The sequence below is a fragment of the Ursus maritimus genome, unplaced genomic scaffold (assembly GCF_017311325.1).
Source record: "Ursus maritimus isolate PB19 unplaced genomic scaffold, ASM1731132v1 scaffold_1, whole genome shotgun sequence".
Classification (NCBI taxonomy): Eukaryota; Metazoa; Chordata; class Mammalia; order Carnivora; family Ursidae; genus Ursus; species Ursus maritimus.
In genome coordinates, this window is record NW_024423343.1 from 53,785,231 (window position 1) to 53,800,531 (window position 15,301).

The following is a 15,301-nucleotide window of genomic DNA, read 5'->3' on the forward strand; positions in this document are numbered from 1 at the left end:
AGCACCAGTCTGACTGCCCGAGCGTTATCTGGTTTGATCCTCTTAGCCATAGCAAGCCAGGTAGTACTATTATCCCCCTTTTCCAGATGTGAAAGCTGAGGCTGGAGAGTTTCTATATCTTGCCCAAGAAGACACAGCTATTAAGTGACAGAGCTTAGATTCTTTCTGCTTCCAAATCTAGGCTCCTGCTGCCACCCTAGAGTGTGTGTGTGTGTGTGTGTGGGCACCACAAACCTCACGTCCTCAGTGGGTCACCATACACGGAGACAACAGGCTGTTGTGATATGAAGATTCTTGACAAGAAGTGAGCTTGCAAGTATCTGTAGGTCGGGAAAGCGGAAACTTGAAAGGTCGCTTGTGACCTGACTTAATAGTGGCAAAGCTGGTTTACAACCCGAGACTTTCGACCTTCAGTGATGGTTTGTCCCAATACACCTTGCCATCTGTGGGGAAGATTTGAAACATATTATCTCAGAGTTTTCAAAGCTATCCCGAAGGGACGAAATTTGAAAAGAAAGTCTACGCGAGTAGTGACGCAGATTTCCAGCAAGCAGAAAGCAGACTGGACCAGGGAGTTTGTTTTGAAGGACAGTATGGCGAACCAAGATGCCTCGAAGAACAGGGGGAAATGGAATGAAAAGTCAGCAAACAAGGTAGAAAAGACAGCCCTGAGAGGGCCTGAGAAACTGAACAGAAAATCTGAAGGAAGATAAATGGATAATTTAACAGCCATTCAGTTTTTAAGAAAGACAAAGACCAAGCTACATTGCATCAGAAAAGGCCTAGAAATGATGATGGATGGGGCCCTTCAAATGAGTGGTGAACACAACAGAATCACAGTTGCCTGCCCAATTCCCAGCCGAGGGCGAATTTGAGAAACGAAATAAGGATATGAGACTGATACGGATTGAAGAGTTTTTCAAAATCTATTTAATGGCCAGGCAGGGGACATTGATCGCTTCTCAGAGGAAATGTTTAGGATCAATGAGGTAGTGGGCCCTTATTTGTGATGTGGGTGGGAGAGTGGGCTGGGGGAGGGGTTATGGCATCATCGCGCAACGCGCACATGACAGCATCGCCACCTACGTTAACATGCTGACATAGTTTTTTTGAATTATGGTGGTGAAACACTAAATTATTTCAATCTTCATAAACTAAGCATTTCTCTTCTTTATCCTTGTATCTATCTGTAAGCATTTTTTCACTATTAACAATCAGGTAGCTGACTTGTTTAATTAATTCGCACACGTGATCGATGATTGCTAGTTCCTTTATCGGTTCATGATAAAATTTTTAAATAAAATATTTTACTATTAAAAAGTTTATACACACCCAGTGAACAGAATTCAAAAGGCACAAAAGTAATAGAGAAAAGTGATCCTTCCTCACTCTCCTGTGCCCAGTCACCTCCCTCGGGGGCCACCACCTTTAACGACCTTCTGATGTATGCACCTAAGGACAATCTATAGAAAAGCGTAAATACAGTGGGGTTTACACTGTTTTTATACGAACTGCTTATACACTGTTTTCGAATACAGCCTATATGTGTGTATATACACACTCTGCTCATATATACGTGTATGCGTGTATGCGTGTGCGTACGTACATATATATATGTATGTGCACATATATGAGCATAAGTGTATCCTGCTCCACACCTTGCTTCTTCACACTTGCTATATTTTTGAGATCTTCCTGTTCAGTGCCCATACAGCAGCTGCCTCCATCTTTTTGATGGCCACAGGGTATTGGATTTTAAAGATGAAGAATAAAGTATTTAACCAATAATTAATTAATTATTTAAGGACACCGATGTCATTTCTCATAGTTTGCTACTGCAAACGATGTGCAGTAAATATCCTTGTAAATGCATCCTCTTCACACTTTATTTGTAGGATAAATACTCAGAAGTGGAATTACTGGCCATTTGGCACACAGGCATTTGAAATCTTGATAGGTATTGCCAACTTGCCCTCTGTGGAGTGTGAACCAATTTATATTCTCACCGGCAATATGGGACGTGCCTTTCTCTCCACACCCTTACCAACACGCTATGTTATTGAACTTCTTAAATTTTGCCAATATGATAGTGTAAAATCTATCTCATTATAGTTTTCATTTGCATTTTCTGTATCATAAATGAGTCTGATCATATTTTTAGTATAGACTTGTTAGGAGCAATTTGTATTTTTTCTGTAAACTTCATATTTTGCCGTTTTTCTATTCAGCTGGTGGTCTTTTCTTTTTGATTTGTAGGAGCTCGCTGTATATTAAAGAAGGAGACCTTTATCTGTAGCAGAAGCGGCAGCTATTCTCCCCAGGTGGTTGTTGACCTTTTCCCTTTGTTTACGCTATACAGAAATACACTGATTTTATGTAGTCAAATTCATGACCCTTTTCTTTTGTGGCTTCTGGATTTTATGTCATACATAGAATGATTTTCCCATTACAAAAGGATAACATTTAAGAATTTTTCTCAGAACATCTTTTAGTATTTTATGGTTTCCTTTTTTGTTCTTTATATTTGTACCTCTGATTCATCTGGTTGTACTTTATTTTGTTGGATGTGAAGTATGAGGTCAGAATCCAACTTTAGGTTTTCAGATGGCTCCCCAGTTTTCCCGCCAGCTTTTGACTAGTCTTTTTCCTTAGGATTTAAAAAGTCACCTCTATCATATGCTAAATTTCTTTAAATTTAATTCTATTCCTAGTCTTTCTATTCTGTTCTATCAATCTGTCCACCTGGTCATACTACCATAATTAATGTCTTTTATAATATATTTAATGATAAGCCTAGTTTCACCTTCAGCATTACTCTTGCAGGATTTTTCTAAGGACGCTTGTTTATCTTTCCATGTAAGTTTTAGAATTTAGTTCAGAAACAAATCTAGTTTGTCATTCTATTGGGATGCTTATTGAATTTTAAATGGTCAGTGTTTGGAAGGCAGATGACTGTAAAACTTCCCAACGTTAAAAGATAGAAAATTGTTGGAAGCTTCTATTCATAACACCCTGATGTTCCCATCCTTAAACTGCACTTCAGTAATGTAATAAAAAATATCTAGGATCGTGGTCCTGCTGTCCCCACACATACAGACTTTTCCCATATCTTAGCTTTTGGGAAAGTTAGCGATGTAAGTAGAGAAGAGCCTCGACCAGGTCTCAAAGTGACCAGCGAAACAACATCCTCCTCATATACCCAGTGGTGTGTGCAAAATATTCCTTTTCTTGTCTTCCTATCCTTTCTCTCTAAACTCTCCCTTTCTTCATTATCTTATAAAATTAAGGAAAAGAAGGTTCTCTTACCATATGGAGAGAGACCACCAAAGTACTAGAGGATTTTTGTCCCAAGGATCTTTCATCTCTCATGGATGCTTTGGACCTGGTCCTCTGTAGATGTGGGACATTGGGGTGCACGGGCTTTGAGGGCTCCTTCCTCAGGACTCAAGGTGCATGAGAAGTACACACAAAATGTATGGCAGACAAATGCCCATAGCTCAACAAACTAAAAATGTTCAAATGGTCCTTCTCACACATTGAACTTGGCCAAAAGAATAGAGTCTATATATTACTATAGAATCGCTGACGGCACAGTTTTACGGAAAACGTCCTGTGCGTGGAGAGGTGAACTGTTACCACGTGGCTGAGCTTCGGTTACGTGTTCCAGCCTCCTCTTGCATGAAGCCCCATTCATCAGAGGCTGTGGCTCCTGGGTCAGCAGCCGTTCCTTCCAAGTCGGATGTTGCCTACACAGTGAACATGATTGATTAGCTACCACCATGCTCTAAAAACCCAACCAACAGAATAACCTAGGACAGTACCCTAGAGGGGCTCATTATAACAGAAGAGAGGGTTCTCCTTGCTCCCCTTTACACAAGCTGTCTTTGGGCCTGCCTGTTATTTACTACTTAAAACCCTTGTTTTATTTTCCCAGGGCAGGATAGAGTAGATGAGTCACAGACAAAAGATTCACTGTCTACACCTAATGTTTGGGAGATAGTGTTTCTTCATTATTCGGGGAAGCTGTCTCCGTCCTGTGGGTTTGTCCTGAAACAGTGTCCCAGACCCCAGAACAAAAGAGTCACTCCACTCTCCCGACACCACAGTTAGGTGAGAGAGATACCTGTCATTACCAGCGTCCCAGCGGGACCCCCATGGGAAGATAACATGGGCTTTGTGCTAAGACAGGCCACGACTGACATTCCAGCTCTACTGTGTTGTTCATTTTAGTGCCTTTGACTTAATTTCCCCCAATCCAAGGTTCCTCATCTGTCAAAATGGGATCAACGATACCAATTTCCCAGCACTGCTGTGGGGTTTAATCAGCTCACATACGGAGAGGTCCTTGGATGGAGCCTGGAACGTAGGATGCATTCGGTACTCAGTAGTGAGTTCATTTTGGCAAGACGGGTTTTCCTGTCTGTCACAGCAGGCAGATGGCAGCCCACAGAGTTGATTCAGCCTACAGACATGTTTCATTCAGTTGAACGCTGTTTTTAAAACTGTAAACTGTCCAGTTTGCTGGAGGCCCCAGTACGCCCAGCTGTCTCGTGCAACCTAGTTCCTCCATTAACAGTACTGGCCTGTCCCTGTAGACACTTGAGTTTAAGACTCTTGCCCTAGATGATGGAAATAACAATGCCGTTAATCCAAGGAGAGACTAAAATTCCTGCCTCATTAATTCAGAATGTTAATGTCATTTGTAAATATCATTTTCCACGGAGGAATCCCTTGAGCGTATAAATAAAGTCAGCAAAACAAGTAACCTGAGAGGTCAGGAAGGGAATGGAGAGAAGATCGCTGTCAAGCACTATAGCATCTTCACTTTTATAAGAAAAAGGAAAGAAAAGGATCTCTTTCTAAGTTATTACTAGTACTGTAATTAGCTTTCAGGATGTACACAACGATGCCGCAAACATCAGTGTTATAACTTGGCCAGACTGTGCCTTTAGGATTCTGATTATGGATCTGAATCACTCTTACACTGGATTCTAATGAGCCCGCGTGCCCTCATAGTAAGCGTTACCTCCGTGGCCTTATCATCTTTACTGCTGTTCTGGTAACTGCCTCACATTATTTAGATCTTAAGATCTCAAATATCGCTAAAACATTTCAGAAAGATCTTACAGTATTTTTTGGCATTTGCAAAATTTGGACAGAGCCAGTCTGTTACGGCTGCACAGTAACAGATCTACAGAGTAGATATCACATATATGGAAACAGTTTTCTCAAATGGAGAAAGCGTCTCACCCGGTACAACAAACATGGAGTAATAGTGAACTCCCACTAAGGAGAAAGTAGCAGCTATTTGCTGTTTGTCCTTTCTGTCAGAGCTCACCTAGCCCACAGGGAAAATCCAGGCTACATGGATGGTGACTTCCGATTCCCTTGAGTATTCCTTCCTTGGAAGCTGAAATTCCACAGGCCTACTGACTTTGCCACCAGAAGGAGTTGGCATACACTGTTAGCATTTTCTGAGTCCCCATAACATGGCAGGCTAAGAATGAGCAACCTTTTAAAGAGTCTGTTTGGCAGACTCCTGGAATTCAAGAAGGGAGAGAACTGCTAGCTGATCTCTGACCCTCACTAACTCGGTAAAGAGCACTGCCCAGTGAGTGTCAGCAGCAACTTTGTGTGCTGAGGAAACTGAGACTTCCTTATCCCAGCCACCAGTTCAAAGTCTGGTAGGGGGGTTTCAATCTCAAGTAATTCTGGGGGTGACATAGAAAAATAAGTGACAACAGCGAAAGACTATTTAGAGCTCAGAAACTCACTCAAATTAGCCTGAGCAGAAATGGAAATTGGCTCAAGTAACTGAGGAGCTGAGGGGCACAGTTGGCTGGGTGGCACAGAGCTAGAGGCAGGGGAGTCAAAGGACACCATAAGACATGTCCCCTTTTCTCTGCCTCCTATGTATGTGTTGGCTTCATTCTCAACCAGGCTTTCCTCACACTTGCTGGCAGCTCTAATGTCACATGCTTATTATAGGTATTATCACACCAAAAGAAACATGAAAAGAAAAACCTCATTTCCAGCAGTTCCAGGTGAAACCTAGAAAGAACTCTGACTGCCTTAGCTTGGGCCACAGCGCCATTCCTACACTGGGGCACTCTTGTTGTTCAGGTCTGAATTATGTGCCTACTCAGAGCACATGGAATGGATTCTATTATCAGAGGAACAGTAAAGGGACAGGGTATATCCTCTTCTATCTCTTACAGTTCACTTATAACCCACTGTCATAAAAAGTTAGCTCATAATTCCCCAGTGCAAGGGATCAACTGTAATTTTCTGACACCTGCCCAGTTCGACAGAAAAGAGACCTGCAACATGATATCAATTCTCTCAATTAGGAATTGCACGCAAGCTACTAGTAACAGAGATCTGAAATCATAATAGCTTAAACAAAATAGAAATTTCTTTTTCTCTATGCTTCAAAATAATCCAGAGAAGTCCACTCAACACTGCTATGATAAGGTAGTTCCACAGCCATCAGAGACCCAGTCCCTGCTTATCGTTCCTTAGCATGTGGCTGCCATACTCAAGATTGCCTCATAGTCACAAAGTGGCCACTATAGCTCCAGCCATCATGTTAATATTCCAGCACCAAGACAGAGATAAGACCAAGAGCAAAAGGATGCACCTTTCTGCTGAACAAACTCCCATTTAAGAGTTTCCTCAGAAACTCTTCCTCATGAATTCTGCTTATTCATCCCTGGCCATTCCTAAGCTCAGGGGAGGCTGAAATGCATATTCGGAAGGCAACCAGCGTTCTCTGTTAGAGATACCAGAGTTCTGGCAGAGTAAATGACTCTGTCCCCAAATGGGGCCGAAGTCATAAGGCTAGAGCCCTTTGAGCTCCATTTCAGTCTAGCCTGGGAAGAACCCAATAGTACTCAGTGCCTGGCATAGTTATATGTGCAACGTATGTAAATGATTATTATTAACTTTCTGGCTTCAGCAAATTACACACTAAAGATTTATTTTAAAGCGCGTATCTTTAATGTGAATGTTTAAAAACATTTATTCACAGGAGTCTTGGCTTGCTTCTGTGTTCACCATTATTGTTTGATTATTTGTTTTTCGAAGCAAGTTTTAAAAACTGCTGGGAGCCTCCTATGGTAGTTAATACATTATCTTAAGCAATTTAATGCAAATTAATTTTTACACAACCTTGAGTTTCAAAGGCCATTGAACTGGGGAGAGAAAGAGTGAGGTTTAGGAGGAATCTGTTTGCTGCCTCCCATCTGGACCCCGCAGCCAGCTCCATCTGCTCTCACGTGGAGTAACTAACACTTCGGCTACTCCCCTGCCAAACACACCATGTGGAGTTTGGCTTTTTTTTTTTTTTTTTCCCTCAGGAAAGTGTTAGAAAGATGTGAATTTCAAGTTTTCTAGAAAACTTGATGGGATTATTTGGGCATTTAAAAGTTCTGCTTTTGTACCATAACCCCTAAGTTTTTCATTGGGTTTTATGGGGTTTTTTTCTCTCCTGTTTTGTTTCTGGATTCCATTCTCTTTTAATACCACAATTCTCCTTTTCCAGTGGATTCTTGCAGCACATTCATATCAAATGGGAGCCACTGAAAGGCTCGGGGTAGAGAGCTGGGATCCCGGGCGAGCTGGGATCTGTGGCTACAATGTGGATGGTTAATTGGGTGGGGGGAGGGGGCAGGCAAGCATCCCGGTAGGAGAGGAGCAGGTTAGAGCAGTTGAGAAGATGATGGACAGGGCTAAACCAGGGCTGGAGACGTGGCAAGAGACTGACACACACAGACATTTTGGAAGCAGGGTTGACAGGACCAGGTGATAAGTGTGGAGGTGGGGGGAAGAGGGAGATGTCACGGATGGCTCATAGATTTCTGGGCTGAGCAGCTGTGTGGAGGTGATAATGCTCACTTCCCCGAGAGAGTAAACTGAAGAGGAAGGTTCGGAGGAAGGTGACGAGTTCAGTTCTGGACAAGCAGTTCACGGTCTCCGGCCTTTGCAACACGACAGAAGAGTGGAAGGCCGGCAAGCCAAACATGATCCTTAGCCAATGCACCGCCACATGGCATGGAAAATTCAGGAATATGTCAGGTTGAATCATGAATAATCTTAAGAAACGTAGCAGTTCGACAATTTAAAGGTTGGGATTTGTTCCTCGGAGTTGCTCGGACCAGTCACCTGGATCCAGGAGAACCTCGGGGCCTGCCCCTGCTTGCACGCTCTCTTGCCCCGTCCCTTGACGGTCTGCGCGGGGATGGCAGCGGCTGGCCGTATCATCGAGGGTTTTCCATTTCAAGATACCAACCCCCAAATGGGCTTTCTGACATTTTCACTCAGTAAACTGATCATATTTTCATAACAAGGATATTGCCTCAAACAGCTAGTTGAGATGGGCTCCAGGTCTAATTTCACATTTTATCAAAAATTGATATTAAATAAATACTTCATTTTTTATTTTATTTTTTAAAAAATTTTATTTGAGAGAGCGAGCGAGAGAGTATAAGCAGGGCGAGTGGCAGGCAGAGGGAGAGGGAGAAGCAGACTCCCCACTGAGCAGGGAGCCCTACACGGGATTCAATCCCAGGACCCCAGGATCATGACCTGAGCCAAAGGCAGATGCTTAATCAACTGAGCTCCAAAGAAATACTTTAAATTCATTGTTTTCTACCATGTATTGTACCGCTTAGTTTCAGAATATTTCTCTTGGGTAAGGTGGGGACGGGGAAGGCAGAAAATACTAAGTCTTACTGCCAGCGCTCTGGAATTACAGAATTCAACCATAGGAAGTGAAAACCATCTTCTCTCTTTGGCCTTTGAAAAAAATAAACGAATAGCCAGCTCAGATAACTCCCTCAAAGTTCTGAAAAGATATTAATGACATAGTTGGACATTTTCAAGTTCAAAGACAAATGTGGTTTTAATTTGCTGGTGCTCCTTTATGCCCCCTTCCAACAACAGAGTATAGGAGTAATGACTTTTTTCTAGGAACGTGGCTTTCTCTTTGTTTATTCCCTTGCCCCACATCTGCCCCGTCTATTGAGCAGCTGAGTTCTAAGAGGTGATCACGGTCAGCTGATAAGTACACAATGGGCCAGATGTGGATCATGACGGCAGAGGGAAAGCAGGGCCAGAATCTCACTCCTAGCAGCTTGGTGAACTGATAAAGAAACGTGGTAATGGTAATAAGAGAGAATACTATATTCATTTCCCAAGAGGGTCATTCTGGGATTGTTTTTATAGCAGCATCCTGTAGCAGGTCAGAACGTCCTGACCCCACTCTCAGCCACTGGCAGCTGCTAGCCTTACCCCTTCTTCTCTCCACTGCTCTGTGGGCAGAGGACAGGAAAGGTTCTTGTCCCCCAGGGTCACTGTGGTAGGAGCTACAGACACAAAGATGAAAGGCCTTATTTCCACTCTCCATGGGAGCTTGTGGGATAGTCTCCCAAACAGAGCTGTTTAAAACCACTGAGAAGGGACTTCCACTGCTGACCATGATAGAGCGACAGGGGGAAAAGCATGAAAAAATAGTTTACAGACAGTGGACACAGGCAGCATGTAGCACAATATAGTGATTCCTGAGAGAGGGGAACAAATGAAGTGAGCCCTGCAATTGTCTTCGCTTACCGCGGGAGACAACTTCCGTGGCCACGGCGCAGGGAGGGAGACCCAGGCAGAGCCCAGCCATCTCCCTGAGCTGAGGACGCAGAGCCAGGAGCCTGGGGAGGCCACGGGGGTTGGAGTTCCCAGGGAAGACGAGCAGAGAGGAGACAGCTACCCGAGAGAGAGTTCCAGAGACCTGCAGAGCAGTCTTCAGTGCTGTTCACCGCATGCATGTGGGGAAGCTGCTAAGGCTGGGGGAAAAAACAGCAAAAAGGAACAAGGAGAACAATCCTCAGAGCTCACACAGGCTAGGGAGCAGCCCACATTCCCACCAGCCAGAACAGGAGAGAAAAGCCTTGAAATGTATGAGGTGCCGGGTACAGTTCTCAGAAGATGATTGTCTCAGGAGTGGACCCAAATTAACCCTAAAGGCTCCTCTGGACCAACCTAGCAAGGCTTAAAAGAAAGCCTCAAAAGGACCAAATTATTTCCAAGTAACGTAACCACATCCCAGAACAAAATTGAAAAATGTTTAAAGAAACGCAAAAATAAATAAATAGATTAAATAAAAATCCGTACACAACAGCATAAAATTCACAATGGCTGATATCCAGTCAAGAGTTACCAGGCATGCAAAGAAGCAAGAAAACTTGGCCCATAATAATGAGAAAAAAAAATCAATCAATACAGACTCAGAAATGATACAGATCATAGAATTGATGGAGAAGGACATTAAGACATTTATTATGTTTTATATGTTCAAAAGGGTAGAGAAAAGATCAAGCATGATAAACAGAGTCATGGAAGCTATTAAAAAAAAAAAAACCAAATCAAACTTCCAGAAAACTATAATTTTTCTGAGGAAAATGACAATAGATGGGATTCACAGCCGATTAAGCTCTGCAGAAGAAAGTCTCAGCATCCTAGCAATAGAAAATGAGAATTTGGTCCCTCTCCTCTCTATATACTCCAAGTGTTAATTTCTACACAGTACATTTGGGCTCACTGAAGCATCGTAATAATGTTCCACAAAGTTTTGATTTCAATCCATCTCTGAAAGTAAGATCCAAAATGGTAGAGGAATCAACTATCCACACACACATATATAATGTATTATATGTATACATGCACGTTATATACACATGTATGTATGTGTGTATGCTTACATATGCATAAAAGGTCTCTTCAAGAATACCCAAGAAACTGATACCTTGGTTGCCTCTTGGAAAAGAAACTAAGTGTCTGAGGCAGGGGCGAAGGGAGATTTTACAAGGTACCTTTTTTACCCTTTATATCCATTGGACTATGGGAATGTATTACTTATTCAAAACATAAATAAAATGTGGAATAAACCGTACCTGCTGGTCACAAGGGGACTCAAAGACAGAGTGAATGGAATCAGGAAGGAAGTGGGGTCCCTCAGCCACTTGGATGACTGGATGCCCAGGGCTGTGTCCCGGAGCAGGCAAGGTGCTGTCTGTGGTGGGCCAGGCGGAGCTGGCGTGAGCTTGGGAGCCCCCAAGAGGGCCAGATGGTTGCCCCAAGGGATAGTACATAACTTTGAGAGTCCCTTTGCATATGTATGGGGAGTGACCAGACAGGTGATAACTGTCCCCCTTCTCTTGCGAAGTGAAGAGCAAGTCAAACAAGACTTGCAAACAAGTAGCATTTGCACAGAACTCATCAGGTGTCACTCACTGGTAAGAAGTTTTTAGGAATATCCATATCTTTCTAAATAGTGGGAGCAATTCTCTTACTGATGGCACAGCATGGGATTTTTGCTACCTTGGCATAGACCTGCACCTGCCAGGGGAAAACGGTATTCTAATATGGCAATTCCGTGTTTAATTAAAGAGACTATGAAACGAAGAGAAGAAGGAATTCTGAAAAATATGCCTCCACCCCGCAAAGTTTCTTGGTTTTTTGTTTGTTTGTTTTTTTTATTCACCACAAAGGTAGCAAGAGAGAGAACAAAGAGTTAGATAAAGGAAAGAAATCTCTGTTTGGAGCTAAGCCAAATAAACTTAAATGGTTTAAGGAATAAATTGGTGGAGTAATTCGAATCATGGGCAGGTGCTAGGAATGTAATTTAGTAAATGCTCGGGAACCTGCCAAGGAAGAGAAAAATGTGTTGCTTTTGAGATCATTTCCCAGCAGCTTCATAAAAGAAAACTGATTACAGGAATTTAATAAGTAAAACAGAGCCAGAAATATAGTAATCAAATGAGTTTTTAATTACATTTCAGGCAGAAAAAAATTCCAATTTGTGCTCCTGGGATTAAAAAAAATAAGTTCTAGAGAAATGCTTTTGTAGCAGGAAAATAACATAAACACTAATTTCCATAGGAATTATAGTAGTCAGTTTAATTAAAAGGCTTGATCAGAGTGAAGAGGAGCCAGTGCCAAGCCATAGTAAATAAAACCATGGCGTTCGTTGCTACCCCACACTATTGTCCAAATAAAAACACTGCATTGAGCAGAAAGCAGTAACTTGCATTCTTCTCATGAAAATAAAGGGGATTTTGATCACTACCTGGGTTATCATGCTGCTATGTTTTATTTTCGTATGGAATGGTTAATCTGATTTAGAATTAAATGTTGGTTGGTGTAATAAATAGAGCTTTGAAGAGAGAGAATATGCTCTGTTTGAGAGACATCCGTGTGAAAGGACCTCACTTCAGCCAGGTTGGAGGGCTCATGACTCAGTAGGATCCCTGGTTCCTTCCGGGCTTTCCAACAGCCACTTAACTAACATCCAGTTGCATTTAACTCATATCCTGAAGTGAGGGCTCTTTGAGGCGATAGATTAGGTCTAACTGGTGATTAGCAGTCGTGTTAGGGAAGTAACCCTCCACATGAAGGGCTGTGCTTTCTGTTGGGAGTCTTTGCTATTAACCACCCCCTAACCACACGTCCTGCTCGGAGAAGGCTGTTCCAGAGGTATGCTGACATTGCAATGCTTTGTTCCCCTTGGGATGAATGGGACAAACTTGTAAGATGTTTACATGGAGGGNNNNGGGGGGGGGGATCATCTGTGGCCAAAGAACACATACCCAAGGCACTGGGTGGGAAAGGTTCCATGGGCTAAAACCCCCACAGCTCCACGATCCTTGTTTTATTCATTGCTTTGTTCCATGATAGAGGCCATCCAGGTTTTGTAAGTTTATACCATTAGGGAGTAGGAGACTCTTTTTTTTTTTTAATAACAAAATTAAGTAAAAGAGAAAATATTTGGGAGAGTCTCCTGCAAGTAGGACCCTGAATCCTGGGTTGGCCTCCAGCCTCAGCCCGCATGTCCTCTTCCCTCCTCCCCTCTGCAGCACCCTCGCCCTCTTCCCCACTCCTGTCTCCCTTCTCTCGTGTCCATCTCCATACACGTTCACATCTCCATCTGTACATGTAGCACAGCTCCCAGATCCTTAGCGTGAAAAATGGGCACCTTCTCTTCTTTCAGGATGTCACCTGGCCTTTCTTTTTCTGGTGAGTCCACCCAGAACCATCTGTGGTGGAGCAAATGGAAGGCATATCTTGGTCAAAACTGAAGTTCATGGTCTGTGGAGATCTGGAGCTCTCCATGGCAGGCAACAATATACGTATTAGTAGCCATGTGTGAGCGGGATATTTTGTGTCCCGTCTTGTCTGATGTGGATTTAAAACAGGATCATAATCTAACTGGCTAGCACCCTGGAGTAGTACATGCCCCCCCTTCTTCTTTTTCCATTTTCCACATGGGGTCTCTTATTGTAACACAATGGCATTACATGCATATTTGCTTCTTGTAAATAGCTCGTGTTTACCAAAATAATTATCACTTTTCATTTCTCACAGCCAGTTTCCGTTGTCCTCAACAGTGAAAGCCGGAAAATCATGTCAGTGATTCCGGCTCCTCTCCTCCACCTGTTTGTTTTATTTCAGGCGTTGGTGAAGGTCAGTGTAAAACTGAAGCCGATGCTGGACTCGGTGGCCGCGAACAGGAGTAAGTGGGAAGAGCTGCACCAGAAAAGGCTGCTGGCGTCCGCTGCCTCTCCCTGCTCCGCCAGCCTCACGCTGGTCCCCGGGGAAGACCGAGACTAACCGTCCTGCCTCCCTGCCTCCCTGCCACCGGCTTCGGTCCAGTCCACAGCATCCCTGTTCCTTCTAGCTCAGGCAGACAGTCTCCGTTTGCGCGGGGGAGCACGTCGGGGCTTTCACAAGTGCGGGCGGCAGAGGAGAGCGCGCCGGGAGGGACGGAGCCGCAGGCGGGAGGGACGGAGCCGCAGGCGGGAGGGGCGCGGCCGCGAGGGCCCTCGGCTGCCCCTGCCGCTGAGCGCCCGCGGGTTGAGGCTGAGTCGGGGCGCTGGGCAGACGAGCCGGCACCTGAGGACAGCCGGCCCTGCTCCTTCCCAGCCCGGGAGTCCGGAGCCGTGAGGACGCCCTTAGCGCTGCTTCATTTCCCATCTCTCCCTTGGTTTGGTACAGGCCAAGCAACGCCTGCCTTCGCATCCTCTCCTGAGTGCTCTTTTGTGCCACATGGTCCCAAGAATCCCACTTTGTATTCTGTAGAGGGATCTTATTTTTATCCTAAGGCTTCTTAATGATGGATCAGAGCCTTTAGAATTGCCTCCCTAAGAGATAAACTATAGAATTGCCTCCCTAAGAGATAAACTATAGTATCCTTACAGATACCAATCATTCCTAGTTTTCCCCTAGAAAGGCCCCTAGTAGGGAGACAGCAGATGTGTCTGTGTGACCGGTGTTTATACAACATTCATAGCACTGCATTGGGATTGCGGTTCCCTTATTCAGTTTTTTTTAAATTCAGCCTCCATTGTAGACCAAGTCTTCTCCCAGAAGGAATGGGTTAATAGACGAATTAAAGGACGGCTGAAAGGAAGTCCATAGCTGGATTTACCACAAGCGACACATGAACACTTAGCAACTATTCCCAACAGCAGGGACATTTTACAGACACAACAGAACCACGGAGAATAATCACCGACTACCTTGAGTTCTCTTATGGATAAGTTTTTGTATACTATTTAAGGTTCCCACCAAAACCAACCTAAAGCCAAATCCAATGGTCCCCAATTTTTTATTTTTCTTAAGTGTAAGAAATAATGCTTGAAAAGTTGAAATAAGAGTCTGGCCAGAGGACAAAAACTTTCTAGGATGCTAGGCTTATAATAAGAATAAACGATATTAAATCGATGCAATGACTACAAAACTACTTTGCTCCCCATTTTACCTGAGAGATTGAGGACATGGTTTGACTCATCCAAAGAACACTGGACTAGAAGCTAGACTTCCTACCCTGGCTTTGGCATCATTGATCAGGTGACTGTGGACAAGTCACCTAAATTCTCCCAGCCTGTTTCCTCATTTGTCGAATGAGATTGCATTAGGAAAAGATTTTCAAACATATTTTAACCTTAAAACTCTTTGTGCAAAAAAATCTTATCAGGAATGTCCAAGATATAAAACACCTAAAAACTGAAATTCTCTGTTTGAAGCCAGGGTGGGGGGATCCAGAAACCCCTGTAAACTCTCCTTTCTTTGATTACATACATGGAGGTCTGAGGAGTTGGAAGATCCCTGGACTAGATGAACCTTAAAGTCCATTCCAGCTCTGAAAAATCCTAAGTGCACCATTTTTGTTCTTGTTGTTTACTGGTCAATATCAGTTAACTTGACTACTCAAATATTAAAGAAATAGGGGCCACATTCCACAAAGAGCACA

The 15,301-nt window shown here is 43.5% G+C and overlaps 1 protein-coding gene across 1 annotated transcript in view; it reads left to right on the forward strand.

Moving 5' to 3' along the window:
• PDE11A (phosphodiesterase 11A) overlaps nt 1-13,778 on the forward strand; it is a 357,140-nt gene extending 343,362 nt beyond the window's left edge. Inside the window, exon 20 of the mRNA XM_008687179.2 lies at nt 13,501-13,778. Coding sequence (XP_008685401.2) covers nt 13,501-13,659 — 159 coding nt within the window. The 3' untranslated portion in view covers nt 13,660-13,778. The remainder of the gene's footprint in view (nt 1-13,500) is intronic.
• Nucleotides 13,779-15,301: the final 1,523 nt, after the last annotated feature.